This window comes from Cryptomeria japonica, chromosome 4 (genome assembly GCF_030272615.1).
Source record: "Cryptomeria japonica chromosome 4, Sugi_1.0, whole genome shotgun sequence".
NCBI classification, from domain to species: domain Eukaryota; kingdom Viridiplantae; phylum Streptophyta; class Pinopsida; order Cupressales; family Cupressaceae; genus Cryptomeria; species Cryptomeria japonica.
In genome coordinates this window covers 601799159-601815831 of record NC_081408.1, presented here as the reverse complement: position 1 = coordinate 601815831, position 16673 = coordinate 601799159, and the positions used below count along the sequence as shown (strand labels likewise).

General features: G+C 37.1%; 1 protein-coding gene across 4 annotated transcripts in view; it reads right to left on the bottom strand.

Annotated features, from left to right (window-relative positions):
• Positions 1-224: 224 nt before the first annotated feature.
• The window catches only part of LOC131875495 (uncharacterized), an 82604-nt gene continuing 66155 nt past the window's right edge, over positions 225-16673 (bottom strand). The window contains exons 4-10 of one of the 4 annotated variants that reach the window (XM_059219984.1): positions 1506-2482; positions 1336-1413; positions 1152-1229; positions 992-1060; positions 817-888; positions 640-720; positions 225-536 (exon numbers count right to left, since the gene is read on the bottom strand). In XM_059219984.1, the coding sequence (XP_059075967.1) occupies positions 396-536; positions 640-720; positions 817-888; positions 992-1060; positions 1152-1229; positions 1336-1413; positions 1506-2482 (1496 nt within the window). In that variant the 3' untranslated portion in view covers positions 225-395. The remainder of the gene's footprint in view (positions 537-639; positions 721-816; positions 889-991; positions 1061-1151; positions 1230-1335; positions 1414-1505; positions 2483-16673) is intronic. The other 3 variants (XM_059219985.1, XM_059219986.1, XM_059219987.1) reach the window with 3 other exon arrangements.

Sequence of the window (16673 nt, the reverse complement as noted above, 5' to 3'; positions counted from 1 at the left end):
ACAAGTCATAAATAAAAAGTCCTATATACAATCACATAACAATTCCTGATGACATAATAAGAAGTCTTGAAATAATAATTTAATAAGGAAATGACATTAAAACAAGTCCAAATAACATAATAACAAAACAATGTATCACATATATAATCACTAGAGTGCGCCAAATCACATAACACGACCTGATATCATAATAGCAAGGAAATGACATAATAAAAAGTCCTATATATAATCACATAACACATAACACATAACAACAAGTCCTATATATAATCACATAATAACAAGTCTCAGGATAACATAACAAGTGTCATCATAAAAAGTCCACAATACAATAACATGACATAATCTAAAATATACAATCTAAGAACTCGCGTGCATCTCATCTGCAGTCCTCTTCACTCCATGTGAAGGTGGTTGAGATGAATCATCCTGCTGCACATGGTCCTGAGATGCACCATCATGTGTCTGTGCAATATCAGTGTCTCCACCCTCCTGTGCAGTATTAGTGACTCCACCCTCATGTGCAATATCAGTGTCTGCACCCTCTTGTACATTATTAAAATATTTTACATGAAAAGAAGTTACTTGCATAATTCACTTATAAAGTAATTAAATACTAAAAAATTTAAAATAAATTACCATACGACCGTGCTCTACAATTCCCTCACTGGTACGTGGAGGTCCACTATCATGAACAAGAAAAGTGGTCGTAGCCAAGTCCTGCAAAAAAAACATTGTACATCAATTTTGATAATCCATATAAAAGTCAGGTACACAGTATAAACAAATTAGAAATTATTTTTGTAATCATGATGCCTCAAATGATAATGTCGATGGTTGCATCTGGCTCAACCCCATAGCCGTACCAATATTGGTAGTGGTGTGAACCTGAACAACATATATAAAGCATGAATCAAACTTGTATATATACATAAATTATAAAGTGTATATATATATACACACACTACAAGATTATCACAGAAAAGCATACATGTGATGCAGGCAAAGTAACTGATGGTCGAAGGCGTACATGTGATGCGCCATCAAACAATCCAGAAGCCTACAACTGCAAAAAATAACAAACATGAATCAAAGTTGTACTTAAATTAGTAAGCATGTAAACACTTCAAATTAATGGATGAAAAACATACTAGTGGTATATGAGGCTGAGCCTCAGTGGTCCATGGGTCACATGAAGAACTACCCACCTCAGTGCTACATGAAGCACCCTACAAAATTGAAAAAACATATCATATGTAAATCATTACATTAAAAAATTTGTTGTTTATTTTAAATGTACATATCAATACACAGTATCTAGATGAAAGTGCATACCGTAAATGGGGCACCAACATCTCTAGGTATTGAGGTAACATGTTGTTGGTTCCTCAATGATGTGGTATGATCCATCCTCTGTTCAGAAAAAATTGACTCATATTATGGTTCATATGTGTATATATAAGGAATTTAATATTGCACTGTAAATTATACAAATAAATTTGTACCTCTCTAGGCTGATCATCGTCTACCCACAGGAGATCAACATATGAAGAGACGGCATCAGCATGTGCAGCCTCCTCGGCATCATCGTAACCACCATGGGCGGCATCAGCATCATCAAAATCACCATCTCCTCCAAGGGCAGCTTCACTCTGTGGACCCCTACATACATTCCCACAACTCGTGCAAACATGTGCTAAGCATGGGGCAGCCCTCACCTCCCACAACTGCTGTACCAAATTGTCCGACAGGGCACTCAATGAACCTAGAACAGAATCCACTGCTCGATAATGGGCGGATGCTGGAACAACTGGTGATGGAAGAGGAACCAATGGATCATCGCGCACATGGTTTCTAACCCTGTCGCTCAATTTTGCTCTTGGCCTATCCTGGGGCATGCCTCTCCCAACCCCCTGAAACGATCTAATATCAAAGTAATTGGGTTTTTTGCCCAATTCAAATTCTACCCATAATTTCTTCAAAAAATACATCGAGACCTCATGATTGGAGTGTGGTGGATGGTCAAAGACCATCAACCACCGCTCCCAAAAGTGGCTAGCAATGCCCGAGTGCCTACACCATCGAATAGAGATCCATGACTTCTTCGGATCTATCTCTTCACCCGTCTTAGGGTTCACAAAATATTTTTTCAAATCTATTTTTGTTATTTTTAAGTCAATAACTTGTTTGTATGTGAGGCCATCTGCATAAAATGCACGCAATCCCTCACGCCAGCTACGATAGCTATCTAGCTCGCTATCTAATACCTGCATAGACTGTACAATGCCTTGCATACTATCTGCAAGGCGTAACAACTGAGGGGGTGGATGAGGCTCACACCTAATAGTGTGAATATCTCTAATCAAAGCATCAATATTTGTCCTAATTGTCTGTCGTAAATGATCTGGTGGAGGTGGAGGTGGAGGTGGTACTATACCTAATAGCTCATCTATCTCAAACTCATCCATCATGTGAAAATAATCTGCATATATATACAAACATGAAAATTTACAATTACAATTACAAACATGAAAATTTACAAACTTGAAAATTTACAATTACAATTACAAACATGAAAATTTACAATTACAAACTATTTAATTTACATTTCACCTTCCAAAAAAACTTATAATTAAATACAATTTAGCAATTTAAATATAAAAAAAGGAAACTCACATAGATCTATAATATTATTAATAGGTGGGTAATAATAAGCATCATTTAAGAAATATTATCCACTTAAATCAAAGTATAAGAAAAATTCTACAAAATAAAACATCATAATGCCCATGCAAATCAAACAATACTTTTTAACATCTAAAAATGAATTAGTATAAGTTTCATCAAAATTATAAAAATAATCATAAGTTATATCTATGAACTTGTCAATACATGTACTACTTTGTTGTGTTCTTTTCTAGAATCATTGGATGATTTAGTGATCGCAACTAGTAGTACTACACTAAGTTGAAGCTTGAATAAATGACCATTTTTTTGTGATTTCACATTCTAGTCATTTACTTGGACATCTTGGCACTTGAAAATGGTTGTCTTACATGAGATGAATTTCTTTGATATGTTTTTTATGTATTGATTTTATTGATTTTTTAAGGTTTTATTTGAAGAGGTATCATAGGTTTCTCTATTCATCCTTTTGTGGTAAAATTAGAAAGGGATAACTATGATTCTTTTGTAAAATGGTGTCTTCATAAGTTTTAGGTGGTGTAATCATTTTCCTTTTATGTATGGAGTCATACCTAAACTAGAAACACTAGAAAATATATAATCTTGGTGTAATATCATTGACCATGTAGGAGTGATTTGATCTAGTATCAAGATCATGATTCTATGTGTATTGCATTGGATATTGATTTCCCCCACACACTTTGGAATAGACTTTAGGAGATCCATGGAGACCCTCATATCTCTCCATTCCTAGAGGATCCTATTGTAGATTGTTTCATTCCCTTTGTAGATGAAGATCACATACCCTTCGATGGTGATACTTAAGAGGAAATTCATTATATCATATTAAATAATTTATTTACTTAAGATCAACTTTTATTTACATATTAAATAATTTTCAAAATATATTTTAATTATGTACATCAATTATATCAATTAGAATAAAGATTTGGTAATGAAATACAAGCAATTATCATAAAAAAAATTAGAATCAATTCATTCTAAATGTAAAATGATACATACACGTATAAATATATAATCAGTTTTTTAATTTAATATATACTTGGCAAAATAAATTTATATAGACGTGTAAATTTTTAAATAATTTAGTGGGGTTTATAATGAAACCTATCCAAGAAAATTTGTCATATATTAGAATACATAACTCATCTACCCTATATAGACACCACCCTCAACTCTCCCTTCTTGTTGGTTCTTATTTTACTATTTCCATTAATGCTTTCACATAATATAATACATTCACTTCCAACACACACTCTACCATTTTCATGTGCATTTTGCAAACCAACCAACACTTTACTAATATTGCTACAATAAAATTGCAATACCTCAAACTCTTGATGTAAACCTTCTATTTATACTTTCTTGCTTTCCATTTGAGGCAAGTAGGTCACTAAGTCCAATCCTTTCGAGAAATCAACAAACATTTCTTAGACAACCCTACCTTGATTATACCTTAACAATTTTCATGTCCATAATTAAAAGGAGTCTTAAGATCCATTTTCATAAGCCTACATTAATAATGAACATAATTAGGTTGAAGAAAAACCCCTCTTAGATAAAAAAAAAAATTGTGATGTTACCTACCTCCATACTTGTCTCTTCTAGTGCAACTTTCATGAATCCTAGAGTTTATTTTGATTTGTAAATAAAGATTTGGTTAAAGCTTTTGTAAAATAAATTATTACAAGGTTTTTGATCCTTTCCTTTCTCTATGTTTATTATACTTATCATCCAATCCAATGGAAAAATACACTGTCCTATAGCCAAGTTATTGAATCTTAATCCAATGTTTAGGGTTTTAATTAAAGATTGTAATTAAAGATTATAATTTAGGGTTTAGGGTTTAGGGCTTAGGGTTAATCAACCAAGATAGTCAAATTTCTTCTGGGACTTGTTCGTTTTTTTTTATTTAGGGTTTAGTGTTCATTTTTCTGTTCAGGGTTTATTGTCTATTTTTTGCGTCTAATGTTTATTGTTCATTTTTCTGTTCAGGGTTTATTGTTTGTTTTTTGTGTCTAATGTTTATTGTTTGTTTTTCTACTCAAGGTTTATTGTCTGTTTTTTGTGCCTAATGTTTATTGTTCGTTTACGTTTTTGTTTTTTGTTTTTTTCTTACGGTTTAAATACTATTCATGTTTTTTGTTTTTTTCCTACAGTTTTTACTATTCATGTTTTTTGCAATATTTGAAAACTGAAAACTATTTTAAACATGAAATGAAAGACAATTTTCAAACTTTAAAACATAAAAATTAAAAAATAACAATACATTAACATTTTTTTATGAAAAACAATAAAAATAAATAAAATAGAATATAAAAATAAAACTAAATACCTAGAAGGAGGTAAAAATGGTCAAGAGGTGAAAAAAACGAGTACCCGTGCTCCTCAGAAACGCCTGCCCGTTTTCCAAACAATAAAAATGATGGAAAATGGTTAAAATAAATAAATAAATACATTTCAAAAATGGACGCCCGTTTTTTTTTCAAATCGGGCACTCAATTTGAAATAAACGAGCGTTTGTTTAGCTTCAGGCACCCGTTGCTAAACGGACGCCCATTTTTTGGTGGCTTGGGCACCCGAAGCTAAACGGGTGCCCAATTTGTAAAAATCGAGCACCCATTTCTAGCGGGCTCATTTCCCAACCCGCTGACTTTTGCAGGATTGGGACCCAACTTTGTACGTTTAACCCCAAAGTGATGAGACGTATGGAGATGTTTAATTGTGAAATCCTTCTTTAATTTAGATGACTCTGTAGCCTGGGTAAGGCACTGGTATCAGTTGTAGTTTCTCTTTCTGCATCTCTTGAAGATGAATACTGAAATGAGCATAAGCTTTCTTTTATTTTTTCAATTCATGTTGAGGCGATAAGATCCACTGGTTTTTGGACACTGGTTTACTGTGGATCTCGTTTAAAAGTGTGAAGTTATTCACAGAAGGTATACCCCCCTGAACTTTGGATAAGTTCAAAGTGTAGAAGGTTCTTGAAACCTTGTCATATGTTGCTCTAAGGTTCTTGTTTCCTTGATCTCTTTATTTGCAGACAGAGTTGTTATTTTCTTATAAGGGATAAGAGGGGAATCAGAATTTGAGAATAACAAAAGTGGCGACTCTGTTGGGGAGAGTCACAGTGTGTATCCGTGTTGACCGACTGGCGCTTGAATTAGCTCGGAATGTTGTTGGGATGTCTGTGTTGAAAAGATTTGCCTGACCTTTGATTTGTGTTGTTCCTCTCTCTCTCTGAAAATCTTTGTGATTTCGGTTTTAAAGATCTGCAAATATTTTGTTTAAAGCTTGTTTTCATATTTCCCACAGTATTTGTGGGTGGCAACTCTGATAATCTTAACCAGTCCTTTTGATATAAGTGAAATTTTTAAGAAAACAAGCATAATGCAGGGAGGAAAAAACATCAGGTCCTTCATGGAGAGGCATCCTCGTGAGACGTTGCAGGAGGGATTACCTGAACAGTCACGTAGAGGTCAGAAAAGATCAGTGGTACATGAGCCATCCAATGCTGCTTGGGTGCAGAAAAGCAATAATACGGGTAAGATATCTAAGAGACCTGTCTATGCAAATTCAAATTCTTCTTCCCGCGAATCTGAGCATGATGTTTTAGCTTTCCATTGTGGTTTACTTGGGAATATAGAAGATGTCCATATTTCAAATCAAGGGATATCCCATGCTAGTTTTTCTGGGAAAGACAAAAGTAGTTCAAACATAGTCAGGGATTCTGTACCTAGGACAATTGATGGAAACATCAGCCTAATTGATATTGACCAAGTCAATATATCAGACTCTAAAGAAATCTTCCCTGATGAAGATAAAGTATCCCAAGAAATAGAGGACCTAAATAGAAGAGTCCATCATTTGATCTCCTTAAGAGCATAAAAGGAAGCAAATAAGGAGAGAGAAGTAAAGGCAAAATTGATGGAAAGAGACAGGCTCATAAGACAAATTGCTGACCTTGAGTTGCTTGCCCAAGAAAAGGCCAAGAGTGAGAATGAAGGTCCTGTGATTAGAGAAATTCTAGTCCCCAAGACCAAACCAGCATACAAGTCAGTAGTGCAACCAAATAGGGAAGGTCTTAGTGACCCACAGACGGTTAGAAATGATGTTGACAAAGGAAAGCAAAAATACATGGAAAGTGGGTCTAGATCTAAGACTATAGTGGAGATCTCTCACATGTTATCAGCACATGAGAGAGAGATGGAAAGGATGAGGAAAGAGAAGGAAGATCTGCAAATGGAGCTAGAAAAGGTTGAATTAGAAGCAGCTAAACAAGAAGTTAAAAGGAAGATAAGCTATCTGAAAGCACCTCCTATCACATTTCCCTCAGTAGATCAAAATGAACCCATTCCTCATCAGGCTGCACTCCCTCCTGTCAAAATTCAGCCGACTCTGCCTGTTAGCACTACCACAGCCAATCAAGCCCCTGTTACTAGCCCAGGTAACCAGATCTCTCTGACTCAGAGCCCCAATGTAAGAATGAACATGGGTAATTACCATGTTGTCAACCCATTCCAGAGAAGACCTATTAACTTAGAACTTTATAGGCAACTCTTTTTTGATGGAATCCCAGGGTACCCTAACCATGTTCCTACTGAATTGAGAGATAGACTTCACAAATTTGCTAGGAATAATGCAATCAGTGCAAAAGAACACTTGAAGTCTTTTGGTGACTTAATAAATGATTATGAAATCATAGATGAAGATGTCGTCATGAAATTGTTTGTACAGTCTTTAGTAGATGATGCAAGAGACTAGTATAGAGCTCTTCCTGTGAACACATTGGGTCCTGGGAAGATTTTAAAAATTGTTTTCAAGAACAGTATGGTGACAAGACAAATGTGAGCTTCATGCTCAATGAGTTCAACAATATTAGAAAGTCTGATAATGAAATTGTCACAGATTTTAATGCCAGATTTCAGAAAGCAATGCATAGACTATATTAGGTAATGAGGTTAGATGATAATATGTGCCTGAATACCTATTACAATGCCTTTGATTCTAAAATGACCTATATTTTGAGGGATAAAAATCCGCATAGCCTGAGAGATGCATTTAGAATTGCCATCAATGTAGAGAGCAATAGAAAAGCATCTGAAAAACTAGGAAGAAGAACTGATGGTAGGCTATGGCAGGAATCAAAACAGCAGCCTAACAAAGGTGCTAAGGAAGAAGACAAAATAGAGAAGTTAGTGACTGCGATTTAGGATCTTACTGCCAAGGTGAGTAAAAATGATAAACCTCATTACAACTGGCAAGACAGACCTCCTAGGTTGCATGACATGCCTTATAACACTACTTGGAAGGATGGTAAACCTCAAAATGAGAAGCCAAGAAATACTCAGAGCCAAGACACCCCTGATCCTTTAAAAGGAAAAAATGTTCATAACATAGAGAACACTCCTTGGTGTATAGCTTGTGATGGACCACACTCTCCTCATCAATGTGTTGTAGCTCAAGCCCTTGAAGAATCCATGAGACAAGAGGCTGAGCTTGATATAAATATGTTTGAAACCACCATAGAAAGTGATGATGAGTCTTTACAAAGTAAATTTAGTGAGTGTGATGTGTTGGATAGTAAAAGGTTTTACCAAGGACAGCTAACACTTGATTGGCATCCCAATTTGAATGTGGTAACAATTGAGGATGAAGAAATTCATCTCAGGAGGCCTAGTGATAAAGAGGTGAAAAATCTCACTAAAGCTGCCATAGCCAAAGCCAAGCACAATTACAATTTGAGGAGTACTAAAAGGGGCAGCGATCAAGGTGAACCTAGTTCCATGTTTATAAAAGAAGTATCCCAGAAGAAAGCAGCGAGTAGTGCTACTTTGCCTCAAGTTGGTCAAGAAAAGAAAAATCAAGTTAAAGAAATACCCAAGGGTACAGATGATAAAGCTACAAATGATATACAAGAAATAGCCACAATGAAGAAGGCAAGTCAACCTAAGACAGAAAAGGTTAAAGCTAATACTGAGTTGATCGATAATTCCACATTGGATATGGCTCAGGCTCTTACCCAAATGAAAGTTACTATCCCATTGATAGAATTATCGAAAATAAAGGAACATAGAGAAGCTGCTTTATCTTTATTTCCTAACATATCTGACAGTAACACAGTTTTACCTACCAGTTCAATTAAAGATGAAAAGGATTAGGAGTTGCAAACACCAAAGGTATATGTTGGAACAACTTTTACACAAGAGCGCTCATAGGTTGACCCTTTCTATGTTACTTTGTTAATGAATAACCAATTGATTAAAAATTGTATGATAGATTCTGGTGCAGCTACAAATGTAGTGCCTTATGGTGTCATGAAAGAATTAAGACTGTCAGTGAGTACAATGTATGGGAAGTGTTATGTTATGGATAACAGAGAAGTGCTTGTGATAGGTACAATGAGAGATGTTGAAGTGAAGATAGCAGCGTTCCCTGAAGCAACATACAAGATGGATGTCATTGTAACTGACACCAAACCTCATTATGGCATGTTGTTATCCAGGCAGTGGGCTGCAGCAGTTCGATCTGTCATATGCTACCATCCCAATTAATGGGAATCAAGTCAAATTGTACAGAGAACCACGTGCCCCTAGGTTAATTGAGAAAGTAGATCCTAGTATGCTCAACTGTATGATTGATGTGGATCTTGACAATTTTAGAGTACAGCCAATTTCACCCCAATTAAAGAATACTGACTCTATTGTGATTGAGTTCGAATCTCAACAGCATGGTTTGTGGCAGATGTACTTTGATGAGCTTTCTCTAAAGAAGGATCTGGAGCAAGAGTTCTTTTTGTGTCCCTTTCAAGTATAACTTTCAAGTACTCCTTCTTGTTCGCCTTTCAGTGTACAAATAACACTGTTGAATATGAAGCCCTATTATTGAGGCTTGAAGTTGCAAAAAGGCATGGGATTCAATCGTTGAGAGTGTTAGGAAATTCAAAATTGGTTGTTTCTCAAGTAAGATCCAAGTATGCATCTAAGAATGATAGATTGAAAAGGTACAAACATGCAGTATGGGATGTGATTGAGCATTTTAGTGCATTTTCTATAAATTGGATAGAAAGATCTAAGAATATCATGGCAAACTTTCTAGCTAATGTTGCATTAAAGAATGATGATGCAACACTAACCGGTATATCCACAGTGGAGATAAAAGCTAGGCCTACTATTTCTGACAATGTGTATAATTGGCAAGTGTTTGCTGATGATGAAGATATTCTTAGGTTCATACAATGCATTGATGACTACGATGGACAAAAAATTGATTGCAATGCCTTGGTGGACGTGGTTGACAACAAAGAAACTGTATTTGGAAATGACTTGGTTCAGTTAGAAACTAATGAAATACCTAAAGGGTTGGTAGAACTTGAAGGTATGTTAAGTTACAATGACAGTCATTTGCACCAACAATCAACCACTAAGCTAGATGAGTTAGAGGAAGCAAACTTGGGGACAGAATCATCCCTTAAGTTGGTATATATTGGGAAAAAGTTGCCTCCTCATGTCAGAATAAATCTTATTAATTTATTAAAGAAGAATAAGCATGTTTTTGCTTGGTCTTATGAAGATCTAAAGGCGTATAGACAGGATTTGTTTCAGCATGAAGTCCCTTTGATTCCAGATGCTAAGCCTTTTAAACAAAAACAAAGACATATTAACCCCCTGCTGGAATCCAAGATGCAGCAAGAATTAACCAAATTAAGGGAAGGGGGAATTATTAAGCCTATAAGGCATACATCATGGGTCTCAAATTTGGTCCCGGTGAGAAAGAAGAATGGGGACATAAGAGTCTGTGTTGACTTTAGAAACCTAAATGTTGCTTCCTTGAAAGATAATTATTCTTCTCCTAATATGGAAGCTATGTTGCAAAGAGTGATTGGTTGTGACCTATTATCTATGATGGATAGGTTCTCAGGGTATAACCAAGTGTTAGTAAAAGAATCTGAACAATTTAAAACAGCTTTCACCACCCCCTGGGGAACATATGTGTATGTTAGAATGCATTTTGGTTTGAAAAATGTTAGAGCTACTTTTCAGAGGGCAATGGATGTAGTTTTCAAAGAATTCATCAATATCATCATGGTAGTATATCAAGATGATTTGACATGCTTCTCCAAAAGGGCGGATGACCACTGTGGACATTTAGAACAGGTTTTCAATAAGGCTTTGGAATTTGGAGTGTCTTTAAATCCTAAGAAGTGTCATTTTGTTGTTACTGAAGGGAAGCTGCTAGGGCATATTGTCTCTAAAGAACGAGTAAGAATAGACCCTGAAAGAATTGAGGCAATAAATAATGTGCCTGAACCAAAGAATGTTAAAGGTATCCAATCTTTTTTGGGCAAAGTTAATTTTGTTAGAAGATTTATTGCAAAGTTTGCAGAGATAGTCAAGCCCATTGTTAAAATGCTTAAAAGGGATGCAAAATTTTGCTGGGATCAAGAAGCTTCAAAGGGTTTTGATGAAATCAAAAAGGCTATTCAAGAGGCACGAGTGCTGAAATCCCCTGATTACAGTAAGTCTTTCTCTTTGTTTCTTTTTGCTTCATATCACACAGTGGCTGCAGTTCTACTACAAAAGGATAATGACGGATATGAACATCCTATAGCTTTTTACAACAGATCTTTACAGGTTGCAGAATTAAAGTATGAAATCATGGAGAAGCAAGCATATGCTTTGGTCAAGGCTGTCAAAGCTTTCAGGCCATATCTTGTAAATGCACAAGTAGTTGCCTATGTCCCACATGCTGATGTCAACGATATCTTATCCCAGTCTGAGGTCACAGGTAAGAGATGCAGATGGATAAATAGTTTGGAAATAAAGATCACTAAATTGGTGAGAGGTTTAGGCCTTGCTAAGCTTATGGCTGAGTCAAACCTTCTTGATGTTAAAATAAATAATGTTGAAGTTGAGAACATCCTGGTCACCAGTATTGAAACACAACCCTGTTACTCAGAGATAGAACATTTTTTAAGAGATGCAACATTTTCAGAAGGAATGACACATAATCAGAAAAGAACTATGAAGTTGAAGTCACAAAAATATGTCCTCATTCGGGGTGATTTGTTTTGGAGGAATAGAGATGGGGCATTGCTAATGTGTTTGGATGAATCCCAAGCTAAGAGAATGTTAACTGAAATGCATGATGGAGTGTGTGGAGGTCATTACTCTGCTAAGACAACTGCTAGTAAGATAGTATGGGTTGGATATTATTGGCCTACTTTGTTTAAAGATACTCATGAATATGTCAGGAGATGTGACCCATACCAGAAGTTTTCATCCAAACTGAAGTATGAAGGAGCTTTAACCCTCAAACCAGACACAGTGGAAGCCCCTTTTGTCCAATGGGGCATTGATTTTATTGGGGAAACTGTTGAGAAATCAGGAAGAGGTCATAGGTGGATTATAGTAGCTACTGATTATTTTACCAAATGGATTGAAGCTATACCCACCAGGAGAGCCACAAGCAAGGTTGTTATTGACTTTCTGATGGATAATGTTATAACTAGATTTGGAGTCCCTGTAAAACTGGTAATGGATAATGCCATGAGCTTCAGGTCAAAAGAGTTTGTTGATTTTTGCACCAGTCATAGAATAGTTATGTCTTACTCTTCACCTTATCATCCTCAGGGTAACGGGCAAGTTGAATCTAGTAACAAGAGCCTTTTGAATATTAGCAAGAAAATCCTAGAAGAAAATAAAAGGTCTTGGGACCAAAAGTTAAAATTGGCTTTATGGGTTGATAGGGTTACTGTCAAAAAGGCTATTGGGGTTTCACCCTTTAAATTAGTTTATGGCACACAATCTAGGTTGCCTGTCAATAATATTCTTCCAGTGTATAAGTTCCTACGAGCTGAATACATGGAGTCATCTGAACCCATGGAAGAACGGATGATTCAGATAGTGGAAATTGAAGAAATTAGAACTTTGGCCCACAAGAGGAATCTAAAGATCCAATTGCAGTCCAAATACCTATTTGATAAGAGAACCTCATTGAGAAAGTTCCAAATTGGTGATGTAATTCTTCAATAGAATGCGAAAGGACCGGATAAGGGAAAGCACAAGAAATTTGAGTCTCAGTGGATTGGCCCCTCTATGGTTTGTGATCTTAATGGAAAGGACTCATATTTTTTGAAAAATATGAATGATGAAGTACAGGAATTTCCAATGCATGGACAATTCCTGAAACATTACTTCTCTTGATGTCCATGCATAGTAGGTCCCCGTTTGTATATATTTAGGTTTGCTTTTGTTGTTGTTTTTAGGCTTGTTTTTTGTATGTTTCTCCAGAGAGTTTCAAAATTCTTGTGTTGCTCTTGCGATGAACCATCCTCAGTCAGAGCCATTGTTATCACTGTTTAAAAATGGATGATCTTGCTCCATGATTGGCTAAAAGACTTAAAAAGGTTGAGTTGGATTGTGGCCTTGTTGCTTCTGTGTTCTTGGTCCAGAGGAGGGTTTAAGGTTTTTTGTTTTTAACCCTTCATGTTTTTTTGAAAAACCCTTGTGTTCTATTCACACGTTACTTTTACCACTTAAGCGGAACGGTAACTTGACCATGAAAATGTTCCCCCCTTGTATTTCTCCCTAGGCGGGTCTAGCAACGCTTTATTTTTTCTAAGCCTTTCCTAAGGTTTTTAATTTTTAAGTGATTCAAAGATGCCTGTGAGTTACCGTTCACGAAATGGTGAAAGGCAAAAGTGGGTCCGGCACTCAAGTTTTAAGCTAAGGTAAAGACTGAGCAAGTTCCTTTTGATCGAACGGCTCGCGCTATTTCACAAGACAAAGGTGCACGGATTTTAGGCTTCGCGAAACGGCGAAAAGGAAAGTTGATCCATGAGGTTGTAAGGATTGAAGGTAAAGATCGATCAAGTCCTTTTGATCGAACGGTCAGTGCTATTTCGCAGCCCTGAGGTGATCGAGAGTTAACCTTCACGAAATAGCGAAGTGACATGGCAGCCAATTGGTCGGTGTCGTGGCAGAATAGATGGATCAGATTGTGGATGAAAAGGCAACTTGTCAGATGCACGTGGCAGTCCCGAAGTGAATCCCGTGGAAATTTTTCGGCAAATAGGTCATTAACACGTCTGTTTCCTTCCCCAATCGATTGCCAGGTTGGATGGTGACGACTCCGAGGGCCCACTTCCCTAGTTAGATTTGTTAAAAGGCAGGTATCTCAAGGAGGATCTTATGGTTGGCGCCATTTCGCAGACCGAAGATGCAGGATAATTACCATTCGCGAAACAGCGAAAACCGTTAGCCTTAAAGGCTTGGTGTGCGGTTAGTGGGGTAAACTGCCAGTCACAGAACAGGATAAAGACCGATCAAGTTCCTTTTGATTGGACGGCCCGCGTAGTTTCGCTAGATAAATCTGCATGATGTTTAGCTTTCGCGAAATAGCGAAAGAGATCTGAGCCCGTCGCCAAATGAAGAATAGTCAAAAGGGTAAAGGTCGTGCAAGTTCTACTCGATCCGACAATTGGCGTGATTTCGCTTGATGAAGATGCACGAATTTTAGGCTTTGTGAAATGGCGAAACAACAAAGTGATAGAAATACTCAGACAGTTTATGATCCGTTGGAGCCAAATTTTCGAATTCATTTGTAAATTTGATTCTGAGGTGATGTCTGAAGCATGTGGTGTTAATGTTGCAGTTAAGAGCCCGATTGTCGTATATACGCAAACATCAATTGAATGTTGGTATCATTTTGAAGAGTTGTTGCAAAACAGTTGGTGCAGAGTTGAGTTCTTTAGGCCGAAAACAGGTTTTCTTGTATTTTGCTTACCAGTTACTTGAACAATTGATGAAGTGTGGTTTTTCTCTGTTAAAGAATTGCTTCGATTAGTAATTGAAATATTTGCATATCATTGAGATGGCACCTAGAAGGGACTTCACAAGGAAGGTTAATTACCAGGAGAGATCAATTTGTGATGACTTCCTGGAACAATTGTCTATGTCCACAAATGTAGCAGCTAAAGTTAAGGAATTAGTGCCCAAGGCTCCTCGTTTGAGAATAGGAGAAGGATTGTATAACAAGGGCAATTGGCTAAAAGATCCACAGATAGGGTTGCCTGGTTTAGGTCTGTTCAAGGTTGGTTTTGGTATGAGACACTCCCCTGCCCCGATGAACAGTATTTGGGAGTTGGATGTAGGTAAATTGGTGATCCCAGGGGTTTTCATGGATGTGGATCTCCTAACTCAGATTGCACACAATTATGACCCTCTCACCAAAAGTGTTAGAGATATAAATGGAAAAACCCTCATTGAAGTCAATGATGATGAATTCAGAAACATATTTGGGCTCAGCGAGGTGTCCAATTATTTGGAGCCCGTTAATTTTGAACCATTAGCTCAAGTCTACAGTGCACAGAGGAATCATCTCAAGAATGGGCCTCTTCAAGAATTTTTTGTCAAAATAGGAGGATTGACTGTTGTAGGACCTAATACCATGGAGTCTTTCTCCCTAAATTGGTTCACTCTTAGAGCCAAAGGATTATACTGGTCACTCTGCCAGATTTTTGGAGAGGACGTTGAAGTGAACATGCCAACTCATTACATGTTAATGATAGCTCAAATTTTAAATCCTTCTCTGGCAGTAACATTTGATTATGCCCCATATATCACTAATGCAATTCATGAAGGCTTGATAGGGATAAAGAATGGTAAGGTGGATAGGCCTTTTGGATGGTATTCCCTCCTCATGCATCTGTTTTTATTCAAGGGTGGTGACTACTTTGCCAATGAAATGGATTTAGTGAAGGAAAAGAATGTGGAGAAAATGCCAGTTCAACTATGGAGCACAGTGTTGTCATGGGATAGGAAAGATGTTAGCTACCTAAAGTTTGATAAGCACTTTGCATCCAAAATCAGAATTCTCTTATGCTTAGAGAATCCAAGGGTCCCTAAAGCTCTTTTGGAGTTTCTTAGGCCTAAGGAGTTTGCTGAAGAAATCAAAATTGTCCACAATTGGGGTGACATATACTTTTACCCTGTTTCCACAGTTTTTAGAGTGTATGGTTTCAGAGGCAATCCATTTTTGTTACCTTATCAAGTCCCACTGAAAGTAGGAATTGCAGAGGTCCTCAGGCAGATTGGGGGTGTACAAGAGGCGGAGCTATCCAATAGAGGAAAAGGGACCATTTTCCCAACAGTAACAATAGCACATCAATTTGTGATTACTAAGGGTGGATGGAAGTGCTTTGAGGAATTCTTCCAACCATACCATTTGTCCACTGCAGTGTCAAGGTTTTCTGACCCTAAAGACTTCTTTAATGGTATGTTTAGGAAAAGGGCAATATGCAAAGGCAGACCTCACCAATTCCAATTCCCTGAAGACCTCATCAGAAATGAGCTTGATTTGGATAAGCAGGAGCTGAGGAAAGAGAAATGGGTGGCCTATAAGAAGGCTCTTGATTTTGTACACCAATTTGACAGCAGCTATGACCCTTTATCCAGTTTTCACCCCTTTGAGGAAATGGCAAAATTCTTAATTCTGTTCTTTGAGGATGTAATGCAAACACTAAAAGAGAAGAGGGAAGCAGTGATTAAAAACAACCCTGAGAAGGCAAGACTAGTTCTAGCTAGGTCTGCATCTGCTAAAGCAATCCCTCCTGGTGACTATGTGCTACATAGAAAATCCAAGTACAGTGTGTTGGTGCCAACAACAGGGGAGCCTTCTACTTCAAAAGGGAAGAGGAAAATACAAGATGTCATTGACATTCAGGATTCCCCAAAAAAGCAAAGGGTGGGAAAGGAAGTGCAAACTAATGAGCCCCTATATTCCCCATCTCAATCCCCCATTCATATAGGAGATGAGCAGGAAGCAGCTGAACAATTGTTGCAGTTAGGGAGTCTAGGGGAGATCGCCTATACATATGATGAAGTAGAAGATGGAATGCTTGAGGAGCTAGAAGATGTTGAGATGGACATAACCACCAATGAGTTCAAAGGCCAGGAACTGGATCT